General features: G+C 35.1%; 2 protein-coding genes across 2 annotated transcripts in view; both read right to left on the bottom strand.

Annotated features, from left to right (window-relative positions):
* Positions 1-8831: 8831 nt before the first annotated feature.
* LOC110027016 (nucleolar GTP-binding protein 1-like) lies at positions 8832-12203 on the bottom strand. Its single transcript, XM_020728273.1, has 2 exons — positions 12002-12203; positions 8832-11037 (listed from the first exon to the last, which is right to left on the bottom strand). The coding sequence occupies exon 2, from the start codon at positions 10998-11000 to the stop codon at positions 8976-8978; it is 2025 nt and encodes a 674-aa protein (XP_020583932.1). The 5' UTR covers positions 11001-11037; positions 12002-12203; the 3' UTR covers positions 8832-8975.
* A 2367-nt stretch (positions 12204-14570) lies between these two features.
* Positions 14571-20448, bottom strand: part of LOC110027026 (ABC transporter G family member 36-like) — a 33593-nt gene continuing 27715 nt past the window's right edge. Inside the window, 5 exon segments of the mRNA XM_020728286.1 lie at positions 14571-15253; positions 15346-15600; positions 15870-15910; positions 15913-16037; positions 16132-16359. Of these exon segments, the coding sequence (XP_020583945.1) occupies positions 14996-15253; positions 15346-15600; positions 15870-15910; positions 15913-16037; positions 16132-16359 (907 nt within the window). The 3' untranslated portion in view covers positions 14571-14995.

Raw genomic sequence — 20448 nt, forward strand, 5'->3', positions numbered from 1 at the left:
CTCTTGGGAAAAAGGAGGGATTTTGTGTCTCTTTGAAAGAGAGGGGCTGACGTCTCTCATATTGGGGGGGTGGGGGTGTGTGTGTGTGAGTGCAGAGTAAAGTCTTGTTTGTGGAGAGTATTTTCTTGAAGAATTGTAAGAGGAGAGAGAAGGTGAGAAGTTTCTTCTCTATTACATTTCTAAGAGAAATTTCAGTGTTGATTGTAATGAGAGAAAGTGCTTCAATGGATTGGGGTAAAATTTAAAACATCATTTGAATCAAATTTAATAATTTTTATTCTATTTTCTTCATTAATACTTTTAATTGATTATAAATCTTTGTAGCCTTGTAGTCAATTAATTTTTTTAAAAAATACTATATATATATATATATATATATATATATATATGATTAGCAGTATTTCGAGCCAAAACAAATCGAACATGAACGAACAAATATTTGTTTATGTTGTTCGTGTTTGGCTCATTAACTTAGTGAACGAGCCTAACACGAGCTTCTTAATGAGTCGAACACGAGCTGTTCGCGAACAACGGGCCGTTTTGACAGCCTTACAAGGTCTATTGCTCCTGAACTACACATTCAAATCTAAAGGCTTAACTAATATGACAGATATACAATACTTTAAACACTCAAAATATTTTTGATATTTTAATTTTTTTAAAAAAACACAATAATTAAACACATTAAATAATAATATTATCACTTCCAAACTTAATTCTTAAAGGTTCAACTAAAATTCTCCTAAACTTATTACCGTAGGCTCCTCAGAAACTACACCAAAAACTTGATGCCCCATAGAATGTGTGTGTACATATATGTGTAATTACTTCAAATTCAAACTCCAAAGACTATACTAAATACTTGATTTGACCCGTAATTTCGCAAATATTTAGTTCAATGGCCAAAAACTTTACCCTTTTTAATTATGACAGCTAGTATACAAAATAAATATGTTGTAGAGTTTAGACCTTAGTTTATAGATCACACACTAAGGGTACTACACAAGTGCACGTATCGTTTCAAGTAGTATATGGTTTTCTTTTAAGACTAGAGTATCAATCCTACAGAGAAGATCCTTTATGCTAATTCTCATATACTATGTCAGGTCTTAGTTTCGAATGGCGATTAAGGGTGTTTTCTATCAACTACTTCTAAATACAAACTTATATCTAAAGATAATCCTAGATAGAGAAATTGGTTTGGAGAATTTTGTGATGTTACAAACTACCTTTCACATGCGACGACCTAGATAATGTGTAAGATTGAAATACTTAGAATTTAATGTTGTCAGTGACAAATAGCAGCATAAATATTCATTACCCTCCCCGAGTGCATATATGATATTGACTAATCTAAAGTTTGTTATTTAAATCCTTGGTTATGCTGGATAGATTCTAGCCTCTCACCTCTAGACTATCCACTATGCCCTCTCTATAAGACTAACATTTAGCCTTAAGTCTAAAACTCTAGACCAAATTGGTTAAGAATCTAGTCAGTCACCCTAGAAACACCAATTATAAGCCCATCAAAACTTATCTCCCTATCTATTTACACTCCTCCTTCAACTTGTCTCCCCTCCATCCTATGGGTTAGTGTGGTATCCACTTGTTGAGTGAAATCATAACCCTCCCGTATTATTTTGTTTCACAATGGATTTTAACATTATAAATGGTCAGTTTGCAAAGTAAATTAAAACCGGTGAAAATATCATCATATTAATAAAATAAGAGAATTTTTAAGCAAATCTAAATTCCTAAACATGCATCCATTTCATTACAAAAGAAAAACGAAATGAAGATGATGACATAAGCAGTAAAAGAATTGATAGAAATATATAATAAATTACGTGCCAAAGGAACATATGTATGCCTACCATCTTCTGAATGTATATGTACGTTTAGTATTCTATTAGTTTTACACAACTAGTTGTCATCTAGAAGCTTCTAATAGAAACATATCATGAATTATATTTCCTTAAAAGTTGCAGTGTCGCCTAAACTACTTCATCATAGCCAATCAAACAATCTAAGTGCGCTTAAGTTGCAAGATCACTACTCTCCCGATTTTTAGTTTCACTTACAACATATTTTAACATAATCTATTGCTACTTAAGTTATATTAATGAAGCAAAATATATATTACTCATCACATAGAAATAAAAATTATTCTAACTTAAAATAAATTTTTCCTACTCTTGTCATTACTTCATATCAAAAGAAAAGAGTAAAGAAAACTACTCACGAAGCATGGATAAAACAAAACAGAAAACTTCATTAAATCAAAGTAAATCCACTATAAAATGTTTACAACAATTATAAAATAATGAAGAATGCAATACTTAGTTTTTCTCTCTGAAAGATAGATGAAAATCCCTCCAATAAAGTCTACTGCCGATCCACACAACTCTCGTACAATTCCTTACACATATCTCTCAAAATCCATCACCAATTGTTCTAGAAAAGGTAGAAATCTACATCTCCTACTCTTATCTATGACTTATGGACATTCTTGGAGTTTCTAAAAGTTTGAAATATCAAAAGGTACCTTACCAAGTCCCAAAAGGTACCTTATAAACTCCTTAGGGTGTCTAGATTCATCCACAACCGTTTCTGGAGCCTAGGCGCCATTTTCTGGGCAAGACTAGTGCCTAAGCACCACTTTTTGGCGCCTAGAAGCCACCATGCTGGCAGCACCCCATTTTGCACCCGTTCGCTCTGTTTCGCTCCGTTTTAGCTCCAATCCGCTCCAAATGTTATACCTACAAGATAAACATCAAAATAACATTTATTTAAAGTGAAATTCCATTAAAAAATATGTGATAATTGTAAAGAAGATAAAAAATAAAAAGTATATCAGAATGTGCTAGATCAGAATTTTTTTCCTTACTCGAGTTAACTCTAAATTACATCATTTTACTCCATTTTCTCCAAAACTCCATTTCTTATACCTGAAGCCAAAAACATGCAAAACACCTTCCTTTAAAGTGCAATATCATTTAAATTGAGCATAAAATCTATATGAAAAAGTGGGTAATTTTTAAGTGTGTCATATAAGTCCAACCTCTACCTACTCTAACTACATAGAGTCATATGAATTAGAGTTTTCTTCACTTGACCTTAGGGCTACCAGGATTCCCTTGGATGTGTGATTCATAGATTGCTGACAAGGTTTCCCTGGTTGGGTTGGGTCGACTACCTTTATGACCATGTAGACTTAGCATCCTAATAGCCCATATATGATATTTATTGAATCCTGGCCCGATTATCTCTACCCGATTAGGACTTTCTTTCCTTACCTTTTGATATATCCCCATTGATCCCTGTCATTTCCTTGAAACCTCATTGATGTCATCTCATAGGTCTCGATTGTGGACAGGCCACCATTTGTTTGGGATATTGTGATTCACCGATTAGGCTCGAAAGCAAAGTGTGGACTCTATGAGATGATCTGGTTATTTCATAGGCTTCGAATTTCGATGAGCCGCCATCCTTATAGGAATTTGAGAGACTTGCTCTATATTTATATTGTTCGACGAGAGCTTTAAAAGCATAGAGATGCTCATGTGAGAAAACCATCCTTTAACACATCCCTTTACTAGTCGTCACTTGAATGTAAGCAGGATCCCTTCAATAGACACTATTCTTGGGCAATCCCAATAAGTAATTGACCAAAGAGGTATGTTCCTTTAGGAGTTGAACTTGACCCCAAAACAAAAAATTTCTCTTGGTTCTTTGTTTACTTGGGTACCTTATATAGACATTTTTTCATGGATATTCAATCTAATTTGTCTTGATCAGATCTTGTTTGGACTTACACTCTTAGCTTATCACATAAGGTTTCTTACAAAAAAGCTTTCCATGATTTTTTTTAATTATTTTTCTACTTACTTTCCATCTTATTTCCTCATTTTTTTAATCCCTCCTCTTCTCTGAATCATTTTGATGGTTCAAGTAAGGAGCTCTTTGAAATAGAGAATCCTAAGACAACGATAAGACGAGATGACATCACTGAGTTAAAAAAACTAAAAATAGGGCAATTAAACATAGTTCTCCAGACTAAGTCTCTTTAGGTTATCTCAATGGGATGGGTCTCCACCTCCTCCAAAGATGCCAAAACCTATGCCAACAATATGGATTTTGTAGATTCAGATTGGCTCGTCCATATTTTTTTCATTGGAGCCTTCCCTTACATCTGTGTCTTTGTCACTGGTGCCACAATTTATTCAATTTTCTAGCCTTGATTAGATCCCTTCATGTCATGCTTATGGTCGTGTGCTAAGCATAATAATTCATTCAATCTCAAAGGTAAGCTTCAGTCTTCATCGACAGTGCGCTCTTAATGTAGTCTTAATTTGTATGGCCTCCATCATCTCAACCATTGAAACTCTCAACAAGATGTTTTAGGTGCTTCATGATTTGGTAAAGGGTGTTGGTTGGGATATCCAGTCTAGCTCCCTTGATAGAGCATTTTATCTGTCGCCTTATGATTTTGGGGTGATCGAGTGTCTTCTTAGTGAGGATGGGCGAAAGGTTGTGAATCGTGTCTCGGTCTCCATCCTTCACATTTTGGTGACCTTTTATGTGGGTGATGGTTAGAGGATTCTATTCTTGAGGAGGTGAAGTAATAGTTATAATCCTCAATCGATATGTGGTTGTTGGCCAACTTCATTGTTATAGACCCAACGAGTATTAGAAGGGTCCTTCCTTTAGTCCATGAGCAAGGGTGACGAGGGCTAGCACAGGTTCTAGGTCCTAAACTTCCAACTTCTCCTTTTGGTAGCATGTGATGAATGAGCACAAACTCTCACTCCATCCTTAGCACATCTATAAAAGTGCCTACAAGTTCTTCTGATATTTATGAGCACTAGCAAACTATGCCACAAACATCCTCTTAAAATTGATGAATGATGTGATTCCTCCCAATGGTAAGATGTTGAACCATCTGATGGTTGACTCCCTTGGTATGATAAAAAATAAATGACATTTGAGCACATTGGTGATCTTCAATAATCATACAGTTGATTCAAATAAGGTTGTTTGATCAGTCAAATAAATCCATTTCTTGTAGGATTCTAGTTTTATGATCTAGAATCGCTCTAGGGATCGACCTCAGAGATTTGTTGCAAGAACTCATTCAGGCTGATGAGGCGCGTGAATCAATGTTGGTTGATCGGTGCAGACCCAATGCTAGCAAAGTGCTGAGAGTTGCCTTCTCATTCCAAAGCTAGGCGGACTCTTTTGTTGTTGAGCGTTGACCCTTCATCTTGGAGCCGCTGATCTCTTCCTTGGGCCAACACGCCTCAGATGACATCCAATGTTTGATCCTTCAAATTTTGAATCTGATGGATCATGAATTCTCTTGTGCACTCTTTGTTGACATTGTCTCTGTTATGAGTTTCTTTTCCTTGAGCTACTCCTCTTTTTGTTTTTGGCATGATCCACACGCTCTTCACCTTTTAGGATACTGAATTTTGATTTCTTAGTGAATCATACCCAAGAATATAGAGCATAAATAAGGAGAGATAGAAAGATAGAAAAATAGAGAGACAGAAAGAGAGAGAATGCATAATAGTCTGTCGAGTCTTTTTCAAAAAATAATTTCCTCGTTATGGTGGAGAGGGTACAATGGCGATATTATATCTTTTTTTCCTACTTTAAAGTGGTTCATACTATGGTAATCCTGATACTTTACATTTATGAGCTTGTTGTTCGACTATTTTCTGGCTTGGCCGGCTAAGCTTAGTTGGCTTCAAGTCGACGAAATCAGCTTGGTCGGTTTTGCTTAAGTCGCCATGGGTCGGCTGACTGATATGGCTTGGTTGTCAATCTTTGTTCTCTAATGAGGAGTTACTAGAGCATATGTGGATGGTTGGAGATGTATGGAACTAGATACTCTTTCGGATCGGTTTTACTGAAGGGTCAGTCACATCAGTTCGACTTTCCTATAGCAGTTGGCTTATATGCTCTTTTGTTCTCGTTTTTGGTTGAATGGTTCAGGCTCAAATCATCAGATCATCTTTTTGTTCGCCTCGTGGCTTTGTCGGTCTTAGTTTTGCTAGCTTGGCCCGAACACCTTCGTTTGGTCAGTCAGTGGGCCTCATATCTTCCTGGCAACGAGTCGGCTTCCGTCGTACTCTTCCCTCTGGACCTTTAAATCTTTTCGAGATCCCTGCTGACACATTTTTGTGTGCAATTATATATAACAAATTTAATTTTCATAAGTCAATTAAATTTAGTCTTGATAAATTTTTGAATTATTAGAGTTATCAATAGCTTGCATGTGAAGAAAATAATAAAGTTAAAAAAAAAAAGGAGGGCAAATAGATAATTTTCTCAGAGTTGTTCTAATAGATATTGCTTCTTTAGCCCTTCGAACCAAATATTCAAAAACAAGTTCATATAAAAATACGATTAAGAATCAAAACTAGAGAAAACATAAAATCAAAGAAGCAAACATTGAATAAGCTTGGCTTAATAAAGCTTAGCTCGATGAGGTAAAACTAATTAAATAAATTTGCCAAATTGAAATCTCATTTGCAAAGCTGAATAAAACTCATTTAAAGCTTATCCTGAACCATCCTATTCTCTTCTCCAACTAGGCTGCATGTGCCCTTTATTTGTAATTTAAGTTCCTTTAAGGCTTATTCCATGATACTTATTTCTTATTACAATATTATTTAAAATTAAATCATTACATAGATAACATCATGATATTATATTTTGATGTGTAACATTAATAAGACTAATTGATATTATATTTTGATGTGTAGATGTTTGATATGTAAATACATAAGAACATTGTGGTGTGTATGTAAATGCCTCTATTTTTAAATATATAAAATCGAAATGAGCTTTGAATGAAACATTAGATAAACACATACCTAACACCTAAATTTATTTCTTACATTCATGCCATATCTTTAATATCACATAAAGATATCATTATTTTAACTTACGAAAAGAGAAACGCGTCTTCTCATGCATGATAAGGCGGTATATACGTAAATGTTTAAATTCAGGTGCTAGATTTGTCAATAAATAGAAATTGTGTGGTATAAATGTAAATCTTCCTTTTTTTTTTTTGCCTAAAAACAGGGGAAAGCAACATTTTTTATGGCTATTTGCAAATCAACACCAAGTGCTGGCTCGTTCCTATAGAAGAACATCTCCTCTCTGAGGGAAGAAAATTGCGTACGATAGACGTAAGCAGCGCAGCGTGCGATTTCGAGATTATAGAGAGGGTATAAGGGGGTTATAACCGTGTTATAACCCTTGTAACCTCCATGTAACCTAGTGTAACATACTTGTAACCGATAAATAAGTTTTGTGCTTCTGTTATCTAAAGAATTTATTAGCAAGTTACAAGTAAGTTACAGAAGATTGCATGAAGGTTACAAGGGGTTATAACACGAGTATAACCCCCTTATACCCTCTCTGTAACCTCGAAATCGCACGCAGCACTGCGTGCGTCTATCGTACGCAAATTTTTTCCCTCTCTGAGATCGTGAAATGACCACACACAAGGTTTCAGTGAATTTAAGAAGGGAAATTTATTTACATATCACACAATTCTTTCCTATTCATATATGGGACATCATATTTATATTTATAATATTTTGGTGTTAAATCTATGCTTGAAAATTTATATTTTATTTTTTTACAAAATATTGATGGTGATATTTTTTATATAATGTTAATGGTTTGTGTGACATTGGTGAAAATATGAATGTTTGGATATTAGATATGTAAATATATAAGAATTGTGCGATATTTACGTAAATGTCCCACATTTCTTAAAGACAAGACCATAAGTTTCATCTAATATAAATGTTTGCAATCAAGCCTCCAACTGTTGAGAGTGCCATTTAATATAAAAAACTGCTACGATACATTGTAAATTAAGCTGAAACCTTCATTTTTTAGGGAACTACACATGCCTAACACAATTCTGATGTAATACCTAAACTTTCATATTCACAAATGTGGCACTTTAATGTTTTAAACATGCATGCAAATACATATTTTGCTTTTTAAAATTGACAATAATACTATTTTTGATGTGATTTTAAAGAATTGAATCCTATATGTGTAAATATGAAAGTTTTGGAGTGACATATATAAATACTAAATATATTAAAATTGTGTGCCATGTATATATATATATATATATATATATATATATATATAATAAAAAAATAAAGCAGCCAAAATGTAAGTGTGGTTTATCAATTAAACTGCCTGCATTATAGCATTTAATTCTCTGCATCATCAAGATACCAAGCAGCATCACTAAGGGACCATTTATTGATTTCAATCAGCATATCATCAACTATAGTAATAAATAACTGAGTGCAACATTTTCACAACAAGACATAGCACAAGAAATATGTTAGTCATAAGATTGCAAGATAAATAATCATTTTTTGGAATACATTAAGGCTTCATTTGAAAAGACTTCTCGGTTCCTTTACGTTCCAGAGAAAGCCAACAAAATGCTTTGGCTTCGTTTGATTGAACAGCAAAGACACTTTAAATTTTACTTTAATTACCACCAAATGATAGCTTCAAACTGCCATCAAAATATGAAAACAATCTTCCATCAACTGTCAAAGTATAACAAGCATTGAGAACCACTGCACATATGACACAAAAACTAGAAACAGCTCTTCAAATATATTGGGATTTTCCCGCAGAGAGGATTGCTGCACTCCTCAGCTGCTGAAATAATAACTAGCAGTGCACTTAAATAAAAAAAAAAAATGAATAAATTAAACTTAATTTATAAAAACTCGAATAGTTTATGACTAGCAAAACATGTCAAAATTTTCATGCAGAACAAAAATCCTCATAGTTTAGCACAAATCCTGATTAGATCCAAAACACAATAAAAGGTACTTAGAAAAACAACTTTAATCAAATCAAACATAAAAAAATTCAATGCAAAAAACTGGAACGTCCAGTATAAATTGCATATCTCAGCGCCTCTGTGTCTTTCCTATAGATCGCTTTCCAGAGAACAAGTGCTTAGGTTTGAGATTTGGAATGACTCTATCTGCCTCACCTCGCCGAGCCGCCTTGTTTCTCACCTTCTCCGACTTCTTTTTAAGCTTGATCGCCTTCAACTTCTGTGCAGAGTCCCTTAATCCTTCTCCAGGTACAACTTCGCCCGGCGGCCGTGAACGCGACCTCGAACGTGAGCTCAGTCGCAGCTTCTTGCTCTTAAATTCGTCATCAACATCCATGGCTTTGCCATCAACACCATCACCAGCCAATGATCGATCCCTCTTCCGGCCCTTTCTCGAGGCAGACCTACTTCTCGCTCGATCAATGGCGGAAGCCGGATCCAAGCCCAAAGATGAAAGCTGCCTCCCCATTCTTTCCGTTGTGAACTTTCGGTCCTTATCAAACTTTCGAGGAATAGTAGGGCGGCTCTCCGCAGTGCTCTTCTTCATCCTATGTTCTTGTATGAGCAAACTCTTCTTCCTTCGAATCTCGGCTAAAGCCTCGCGCTCCTCCTGAGTCAACTCTTTCCCATCCATTTCAAATTCTGCTTCATAAGACTCGGCTTCGATCCGAAGCCCCTCTTCCCTCTCCAACTCTTCCAACCTCTGCAAGATGTCGGGATCCACAAAATCATAAATATTATGCCCATCTAAGATCTCTGGCATAATGTCTTCCTTCCACTCCTCCTCGGCCAAAATATAATGTTTCCTAAGATTAGCAGAGTATACACCAGCGCCACCGTTCTCATTCTCAAGATCTCTTTCGAGTTCCCTGTTCTCCCTCTTCTCATTCTCCTTCGCTCTGGCCTCTAGAACTGCCAGAGGAATACAAGGAGGCCGCTCTTTGTTATCACGAGGCTTTGGAATCGCAACATGGAACCTATTTAAGCAATCATTTATCTTCTTAGATTTCATCTTCATCTCCACCCTCTGATTCAACAACCTCTCACAAGCAGCATTCTTAACAGAAATAACACCATCGTCAGTCAAGGTGCTCATAGTCAGCAAAACCCCTTCGTCATCAGGTTCACCACCTTGGGCCAAGACAGATTTAATTGCTTCTGCTTTCATATCCATAACCAGCTTCATATCTTCCTCAGAAAGACCATCGAGGGGCTGCAAATCGATCTTATTACAAACAATGACAAGAGGCTTATTCAAGAAGAGTGACTTAATGCTATTAAATAATGCCGCCTGTTGAGCAATGGTGTATCCGCATGATCCAGATATATCGAGGAAGAACAGAACAGCAGATCGAAGATGTGCCAATGCAGTGATACTGCACATTTCAATAATATTGCGGTCCTCGAATGGTCGATCCAAAATCCCAGGAGTGTCAATCACCTGATACCTTAAGTACTTGTAATCTGTATGACCGACGAAGAGTGATTTCGTAGTGAAAGCGTAAGGCTGGACGTCCACATCGGCCCTTGTGATCTTATTCATGAATGAACTCTTGCCCACGTTCGGGTATCCGCATATCAAGATGGTTCGAGTGTTGGGATCTATGGAAGGGAGCCGAGCCATGTGTTGCCTGATCTGCTCTAGGTAAGCTAAACTAGGCCCAATCCGCTTTATAACTGTGCACATTCGACCAAGAGCGGCTACCTTCAAGCACTTACATCGATAGAGAGAGTCACCGTATTTGAGCAGCCGAACATAATACTTCGCAATCTTTCCAATGATGTTTCTTGCAGTATTGATTTGGCCGAGGGCAAGCTTGTAGTGATCCTTGTTGTAGAGGACATGGAGCAGATCCCCGTAGAATGGATGAATGTCATCTAATCGAGGGAACTCTTCGATGATGGTGGAGAGCTTCTCATGGAAGTTTTGCTGGGTGAATCTCACTTTCCTCATGTAAAATTGTCGGAGGCGTGAAATGGCATATCCCTTGTGCACGACAGTTGGAGTCTGGCGTTGAGTTCGTGAAAGAATGATATCGACAAATTCCTTTCCCGAAGGAACAATGGTGATCTTTTTGAAGTTGTACTGAACCATTCTGTTGATATATATCTTGAATCAGATAACCTTATACCTGCAAATGAAAGTATAAGGATGCATTAGAAAGGTGTTAAAAAAAGAGAAATTTACATATGTAGCACACAATTTTCATGTATTTACATTTCTCAAACCCAAATATCCATATTTACAAACAATAGCAAGAGCTGATGGCATGCATGTAATGAGAAAAAAGGTGAAAGTCAACTCAATGACCACAAATCATTACTCGATGCGATTAGAAATTTAGAACTGGATTGGATTTCATGCAAATTAATTAGAAGACTAAAAGTAGGTGAAAGTCAACTCAATGACCTTAAACGAATTTCCCCTAAGAAGAACAAAATAGATATAATATGAATAGAAGTTATGCAAAAAGATTGAAATAAACAGAACGAACATGTCACATAGCCCTATAAACATGAACAGAGGATACACAAAACAACCAAAATAGTTAGGTAAATTCTAATGATGATGATGAAACTGAAATGACTTTCATGCAGTTCGTGTCTCCATCTAAAAGCCAAACAGTGCAATCCGGCTATCTGTCAGTTTGACATCCTCTTAACTCAAAGAGGATAAACTAGAAATAAAAGAACATAAACTTAATCATCCACTTGAACAATGTTTAGTGAATGTTCTCAAAGAGGATAAACTAGAGATTAAAGAACATAAACTTAATCATGCACTTGAACAATGTTTAGTGAATGTTCTCAAAGAGGATAAACTAGAGATTAAAGAACATAAACTTAATCATGCACTTGAACAATGTTTAGTGAATGTTCCAGATGCATGCCAACAAGAACGGCAACAAAATGTCAAATAACCCCTTTATAAATCTACAGAGCACAAACAATCACAGAGTGGCCCAGATGTTCTAGGGTAAATATAATCAAGTGATTTCAATCATTATATAATCCCGGGAAGTGAATCGGTGCATTTAGTAAATCCGGGACGGACGCTTCGAGCGAAAAAAAAAAAGAAAAAATACGTGAAGTTACCTTCCTCAATGGTTTCAGGTAGGAGAGGAGCAGGAGGAAAAAAATGGGAGTTTCGGGTCTCTGTAAGCCGCGATCCCGTCGTTGCGTTCCCAGCTAGCTCCAATTGTGACTGTATCGCGAGGGTTCGGCGATGGTTTTGGACGAAGCCAGAGAAGGGGGCAGGCACAGGCGAGGGTTTCGGGAAGGAGTCGGCGAGGGTTTCGGGGAGAGAAAGGAGTAATGTATTTATTTTCTTCATTTTAGTTTATTTAAGTTAATTTATTAATTTAAATGATTAATAATTAATACTTAATTAAAATATTATCAGATTATTTATAGTTAAATAAATTTATTTATTATTTAACTATTAATTAATAAATATAAATATATTTACTATATTCATTCAATAAATTTATAAGTTTGATGTATACTAAGGTTCCGTGCCTTTTAGTATTTCTATCTTTTTATTAATAATTACTTATAAATTATGAAACTGAAATGACTTATAAATATTTCCTTAGTATGCTAGGAAGGAAAGCTTTTAGGGCATACATCAAACCTAGAAGGAATAATGAGTAATTACTTATAAATTTATTGAATGAATACTAAGGTTCCGTGCCTTGATCAGATCTCAGGTTAGATATAAATCCCAGAGCCATCCTTCTTGATATGATCACTTTGACTGGCTCACGAGCGGATGTGGGCCCATTGACATACTTGATCGATTTAGTTACTATACTTTATAAGATGGATGTATGTTCTAGGGCCTTCTTTCCAAGCATACTTAGGCTTTGTGTCTTAATCATATCTCAGATTGGATGTAAATCTAAGTGTCTTCCTTCCTGATATGATCGCCTTGAAAAGCTCTTGAATGGATGTGAGCCTCTTGGTGTTCCTGCTTGATCTAGTCAATATACCTTCTAAGTTGGATATAAGTCCGAGAGCTTTCCCTCCTTGCATACTCAGGCTCTGTGATATGCTCAAATCTCAGGTTCAATGTAAATCCCATCTTCTTCCTTTCTGATACGATCACTTTGATTAGCTCTCGAGTGGATGTGATTCCTGCTCTATTTAGTCACTATACTACAATATAACCAACCTAGAAGGTATGCAGATTTTGGTTTATGATATTGGTGAGTTTAATTTTTATTTGACTTTAATTTAGTTTTAATTTGATTTTTTATGATTTTAGTGAACTTAATTTTGGTATTATTTAAATTTTGATTTTGGTGAATTAATTTTTATAATTATTTTTTTCATGTAGTTTTCATTTTGGTTTTAATTTAGTTTACTTTGTACTTCTTTGATTTCAAATTTGATTTGACTTTGAAGGGTTTTAGTTTGCTTTTGTGATTTTAATTTATAATTTCTTGTATTTGAACTTGATTTTAATTTTAATATTTTTTATTTGTGATTTAATCCGTTTGAATTTGATTTTGATTCTACTTTATGATTTATTTTTGTGATTTTTCAATTTTTTGTTCTTCATGGAATTTCACTTTATTTGATTTCGATTTCATTTGTATTTGTAGTTTTAATTGGTAATTTTTATCTTGTCTTCTCTTTTACTAAAAGATAAATTATAACTTGCTTCAAGTTGAGCCTCATACCCGATGTGCTCTTTATGAATCCAAGAAAAAATTGTCAAAGAATTTGTGAAAAAAAATTGCAAAGTGAGACCAAATTAAGACCAAAGTCACTAGGGTCAAAGAGTTGCTTAAGATATTTCCAAGCCTGTACATGATGCTATAAAAAGTTAAAAAGTTGTTATAAATTTTGGTGTCATTTTTTAGATTCTTTGTTGTGTGCTTTTGTTCTAATTTTATTCTGGATCTCGAATCAGTATGTTTTTTCTGTGATGTAATTTTGATTGTCAATTGATCAAATTCCTAGTTTCCATCTCATCAACAACAAAAACATACACGATCACTATGTAGAGAATGATCTCAAACTTTATAAGAAAAATAAAGTAATTGAGAGAATGAATAAAATTCTCTGCGGGCGAATATAAGCATGAGCTTGCATGCATACATTTCTTATAAATTTTAAGGACGTGAACATAGTAACATATCTAATCAATTCAAGATCATGAATCACACTCAATTTTGGGGTTCTCAAGGAAATTTGACAGGATAGGATGTATGCCATATTTGATTTTCTTAGCTATTATAATATACTTACATGGATAAATTTGTGAGGGATAAAATCTATAATGCGTTATTTTATTATATATAATAGAGACGAGCTCAATACTATCTTTGATAAAGTTTTATAATATAAGGACAAACATACCAAAAAAACCTCCACTAAGAGAATGCTAAAATAAAGGAACTACTTGTCCAAGAATAAATACCGAAAAAAAAACATGAAATTTAGGATCAGCCTGAGTCTGACTCACTTACGACACAAGTCGAAGGTCATGAAGAACTCACTAGATGACTAACTATGAATTTCATTCTCATTAATACAAGTTGTTTAATGATAAAGTCGAGCCAGAGTGTTATAATCAAGTCATACGGGTAAATAATTCTGTCAAGTGAGAGCTTACCGAGAAAAAAAATAATGGGTCTCTTTGTAAGAAAAAACATTTGGACATTGACCAGATAGTCCAAAAGACAAACAGACATTACAAAATAAATATATTTTCCCTATAATCTCATTCTATACTGGAGATGGAATAATAAATATAAAGTGATAATATGTCTCCCCATTACATCCACCAAGTAAAGTTTTATATTTGCACTATTACATTTGAATGGTTGACAAAGATCAATCACACCTCTCAACATCCATCTTAACTTCTCTACACTAAACTGATGCCCAAACTAAGTACATGGAGGAACATAGTCATGAGCATATTTTCTTATTCATATATAGATCAGGAAAGAATATATCCTTCCCTTCATTATTACCCCCTCCGAGAACTTTTCATTCTTCTTGAGGAAGAATATTAAGAAAATGAATATGTTTAAACTTCCTAGCACCAGGGCATCTTTTAGGACTTCATGAATTCCTTCACCTTCTTTGGAAGTTTAGAGCTTTAATTGAAAATCCAAACATGAAGGCAAAGAGTGCCGGAAACCCAACAATTACAGCGGCAGCCACGCCCAAGAAGTCATGTCTGAAACCAAAGTAACTTTTTAGAAATTGAGACACAATCTCACCAGAGTCGAGCTTGTCTTCTATATCACCAAACTGCGAAGCAACTAATCCATAAAGTGTCCACGAAATTGGGCATGCCCAGAAATACCATCTCCACCATACAGGCATCATCTAAGGAAAACAAAACTATTTATTTATTTTATTTATTTTTTAATTCCATTCTCATTAAACTAAACAAAAAATATCTAGAAATTACAACTTACCGGCCGAGGAATAATAAACCCCGAGAAAAGATTCCATATACTATAAGCTGCTACAGATGTTATTGAAGCTACGTTTAGATTGGGTGTAAAGCCTACAGACATCATCCCATAGTATGTGTAGTATAAAAATGTGAAGAACGTGAAGAACAAAAACCAAAAGAACTTTGTAGCTGTCCATTCAAATCCAATCATTGCATAGACTATGACCACATAAATGATAGTCTGACCCAATACATATGGGATCTCAATTGCAACCTACAAATTCAGTAGAAACAATATTATAGTAACACTTAAAACTCGGAAAATCTACATAAATACCATTCATTTCTTATATATTTACATGTCTAACACCAAAGTTTGATATTAACTCTTATAACATCTTGGTGTCATAAACCAATACATCAAGATGAATATTTTACTTTTAAAACCATAGTGATCTTGATATCTTTGAAGTGATATTAAAGATTTATGTGGTATCATAAAACTTTGGTATCTATTTTTTCTGGCATTGTAAGAAATGTCACCTGTCCAAATGCATATGGTAAAGTTGAGTACATTCCTGCGTTTCCCTGCAAAAGACTGTTCGCTCAATTGACACCACTGGTTGAATAGACGAGGCATTTGACACCCCAATGAACATAACAGCAGCATACATTGAACCCATTGTATTGAATAAGTCTTGTTTTGTGTTCCTATTATTATAAATTCATTATTATAATGCATGCAAAAGTATAGAATTGAAATATGAGAAGTACTTGGGCGATACTGAATTAAAGTTAAACTTACACTTTGCGGCCAAGATCCCAGAACATTGAGCCAAAGATCAAGGCCATGACCAAGGTGAAGAAATACCTCATTGCAGTGTATGGAGGATTCCTCCAGTATGCAAGGTTTTGTTTCCACAGGCAAGCCAAGCACTGTGAAACGAAAGACTGCGAGAACTGGGTTGGGAAGTGAACGTCACTGGATTCAGGGGGAGGTACGCTTGACTCCATGATCAAAGATCTATTCCTCCTACATTATAGCATGCGATCAACTGTAAGATTACTAAAACCAGAAATTGAAGAGAAAATTTTAATTCTTCTTAATGATTCAATTCAAGGTGCATTTACATATAGGAGTCTCTCCTCCTTAGATAAGGAAACTAACTAAATAAATTCAACGAAATTTCTATTACATTCCAAGACTAATTAAACAAGATAAAAAATAAGGAATGAGAATAATATCTGTAGAAAAGGAAAGACAATAAATATTGTAATTTGAATTTTGAATTTTGAATTAGATCCTTCAACACTCCCCCTCAAGTTGGCATGAAGATATCTTTCAGAGTCAGCTTGCATATTAAACCGTCGAACTGCTTTTTGTGAAAACTCTTTGTTAGAATATCCGCTGCTTGGTCGTTGGAAGGAACATACACCATGCATATATCTCCTCTGTCAATTTTTTCTTTGATGAAGTGTTTGTCTATTTCTACGTGCTTTGTTCAATCATGAAGGACAGGATTGTGGGCGATGGCGATAACAGACTTATTATCACAGTACACCTTTATTGGTGGTGGACTATGAATTTTTAACTCCTTGAGAATTCTTTTAATCCATAGAACTTCACATATCCCATGAGCCATAGATCTGAATTCAGCTTCAGCGCTGCTTCTTGCCACGACACTTTGCTTCTTGCTCCTCCAGGTTACTAAGTTCCCTCCTAGAAACGTGCAGTACCCTGAGGTTGATCTTCTATCTGTAACACTTCCAGCCCAAACTGCATCTGTAAATGCTTATACCTGTAAGTGCTCATTTTTCTTGAACAGTAGTCCTCTTCCGGGTGTTCCTCTCAGATACCTAAGGATCCGATAGACAGCCTCCAAGTGATGAGTATTTGGAGAATGCATAAACTGACTTACCATGCTAACAGCAAATGCTATATCAGGACGAGTGTGTAACAAGTAAATTAGTCTTCCCACTAGTCTCTGATATTATTTTTTATTGATATCATCTATTTTATTTGTCACTTGTAACATTTTATTTGGTTCAATCAGAGTTTCAGTTGTTTTGCACCCAAGCATTCCAGTTTCACTGAGTAAGTTGAGTACATACTTTCGCTGATTAATAAAGATCCCCTCCTTAGATCTGGGAAACTCAATACCAAGAAAGTATTTTACATCTCCCAGATTTTTAATCTCGAATTCCGTGGCCAATCTTTCTTTTAATTTCTCAATTTCCCTAGCATCATCTCCTGTAAGGATAATATCATCTACATAAACAATGAGTATAGCGAGTTTACCAGTTTCTGAATGTTTGTAGAACATAGTATGATTAGCTTGACTCTGAGTGTATCCATATGTTGTAATCACCTTTCCAAACGTCTCAAACCAGGCGCGAGGAGATTGTTTGAGCCCATACAAGGATTTCTTTAATCTGCACACTTTGTCTTCTCCAAACTTCTTCTCAAATCCTGGTGGAAGATCCATGAATACCTCTTCCTCTAATTCACCGTTTAGAAAAGCATTTTTGACGTCGAGCTGATGCAAGGGCCAATTACAGTTTGCTGCTATGGACAGTAAAATCCGAATAAAATTGATCTTGGCTACCGGAGCGAATGTCTCATGATAGTCAATTCCATGAGTTTGAGTGAATCCTTTCGCTACTAATCTTGCTTTATATCTTTCGATACTCTCATTAGCTTTGAATTTAATAGTGAAGACCCATTTACACCCAACAGTAGACTTCTTTCTTGGTAGAGTGACAATTTCCCAGGTCCCATTTTTCAAAAGAGCATCAATCTCTTCCTTTACTGCTATTCTCCAATTTAGATTACTAATAGCTTCCTGTATTGTTCTAGGTTCAGACAGATTAGAACTTTTTGACAAAAAAGTTTGATGTTTGTGTAGATTTTTTTGTAGGATAGGCATTTCAAAATGGGATATTTGGTAGTACAAGAACGTGTTCCTTTTCTAAAGGTTATAGGAAGATCCAGATTCATAATCTCTGAATCTTGAGCTTCTGTTGGTGAAAAAATAAGATCAGGATCAGAAATTACCTGTGTTTCTTGAGGACCATCATTCGGTTCTTCAGATTGGGAGGGAGCTAAAGATTCAGTTTGAACTTTTTTTCTTTTATGGAGCCTCTCCCCAGAATAAACAAGAGGTTCTGCTGTTGTATTATGCGATATTTCTCCCCCTGTATTAGACAAGATACTTCCAGGTGTCCCTTGACTAGGGTTCTCCTTATTTTTAACAACTATTTCAGGTTCTTTGTTTTCACAGACCTCAGGTGTACTTGATGTTGCAACAATTTTTGGTAATGGGTTATAAACTTGCCAAAAACCATCTTCTCCATCTATATTATACTCCCCCTGAAGTGAATTTTTGTGAAAGAAGGGAATTCTTTCCATGAAGGTCACATTCATACTAATGTAAATTTTTTTTTGACAGGATTAAGGCATTTGTAGCTTGTAACCTCTTTTGTTTGAGACATATCCAAGAAAAATGCATTTTTCAGATTTTAGATCCAATTTTGATCGGCAATTATTCGGAATATGAACGAAACATGTGTATCCAAAGACTTTTAAAGGAATATTTGAAGACATTCATAGACTTAAAAAATTGTTTTTCAGTTTATTTAGAGGAGTTGTATATTGTAAAACTCGAGGTGGCATTCAGTTTATTAAATATGATGATGTTAAAACAGCGTCCCCCCATAAATATTTTGGAACATTCATTGAAAACATGATAGCCCGAGCAACCTCAAGTAAATGTCTATTTTTTCTTTCAGCAATTCCATTTTGTTGTAGAGTGACACGACAAGTAGATTGATGAATTATGTCTTTGTTTATTAAGAACTCCCATAAACATTCATTAAAATATTCAGTTCCATTGTCAGATCTAAGAATGTATATTTTAGACTCCCCTAAACATTCATTAAAATATTCAGTTCCATTTTCAGATCTAAGAATGCATATTTTAGTTTCAAATTGAGTTTCAATCATGTTGTAAAAATCTTTAAAAAGTTTTTCAACTTCTGATTTTTTGCTTATAAGATAAACCCAACATATTCTGGTGTGATCGTCAATAAACGTCACAAATCCTCTTTTCCCAGATAATGTTTTGACTTTTGAATGTCCCCAAACATCACTATGGATCATGTAAAAAGGCTTTGAAGGAGAGTATGGTTTTGGAGAAAAATTTATGCGATGACTTTGTGCCAAATAACATGTTTCACATTGAAGTAAAACACAATTAACACCCTTCAACAAATTTGGAAATAAATGTTTTAAATAAGAAAAACCTGAATGGCCTAGTCTAAGATGCGATTCCATTATTTTCTCTAATGCAGGGTTCGACCTCATAATGCTGTAAGCTTCAACCTTATTTTTACCAAGAACAGTATCCTCAAAATAGTAAAGTCCTCCTATCTTTTTAGCTCTCCCAATCATCATCCCCGATTTCTAATCCTGAAAAACACAAGAGGATTCACTGAAAATTTTACGACAGTTAGAATCTTTTGAAAGTTTGCTGACGGATAGAAGATTGCATTTAAATTTTGGAACATGGAGTACAGATTTAAGACCTATACTCTTAGACAGGTTAATGTTTCCTTTTCCAGCAATGGAAGAGAAACTACCGACAGCAATACAAATTTTTTCATGGCCAAAACATGGGATGTATGAATGAAATATATAGTGTAAATTTGTCATATGATCAGAAGCTCCTGAATCAATAATCCAAGGTTTAGTTGTCTATCTGCATGTACCATTGAACAAGTTGGGGTACCAGTAGCCAAACTGGGGTTTAGCAGTTTCAGGAGTTGATCGATTTGCTCTTTGTTAAATGGGTTGGTTTGTTCGGCAACAACATTAACAGTAGGTGGATTGCTCTTGTTTCTTGGCTTTCAGTCTACAGGTTTACCGTGGAGATACAAGCAGGTCCTCACAAACACCAGCTTATATATAAGCGCATCCCTACTACAGACAAAAAGAAACGTTGCATTAAATCATCATGTAAACTGCCAAACTTTCACAAGAAGCTTATTCAGATTACCAGATCACAAACATTTTCCATTGCAAACACCCAAAGCGTAATTTCACAAATCATACAAAAAAAAGATA

Source organism: Phalaenopsis equestris, unplaced genomic scaffold (assembly GCF_001263595.1).
Source record: "Phalaenopsis equestris unplaced genomic scaffold, ASM126359v1 Scaffold000411, whole genome shotgun sequence".
In the NCBI taxonomy this organism is placed as follows: Eukaryota; Viridiplantae; Streptophyta; class Magnoliopsida; order Asparagales; family Orchidaceae; genus Phalaenopsis; species Phalaenopsis equestris.

Coding starts and splice junctions, on each gene's coding strand:
- LOC110027016 (XM_020728273.1), bottom strand. CDS start 11,000: ATGGTTCAGTACAACTTCAAAAAGATCACCATTGTTCCTTCGGGAAAG.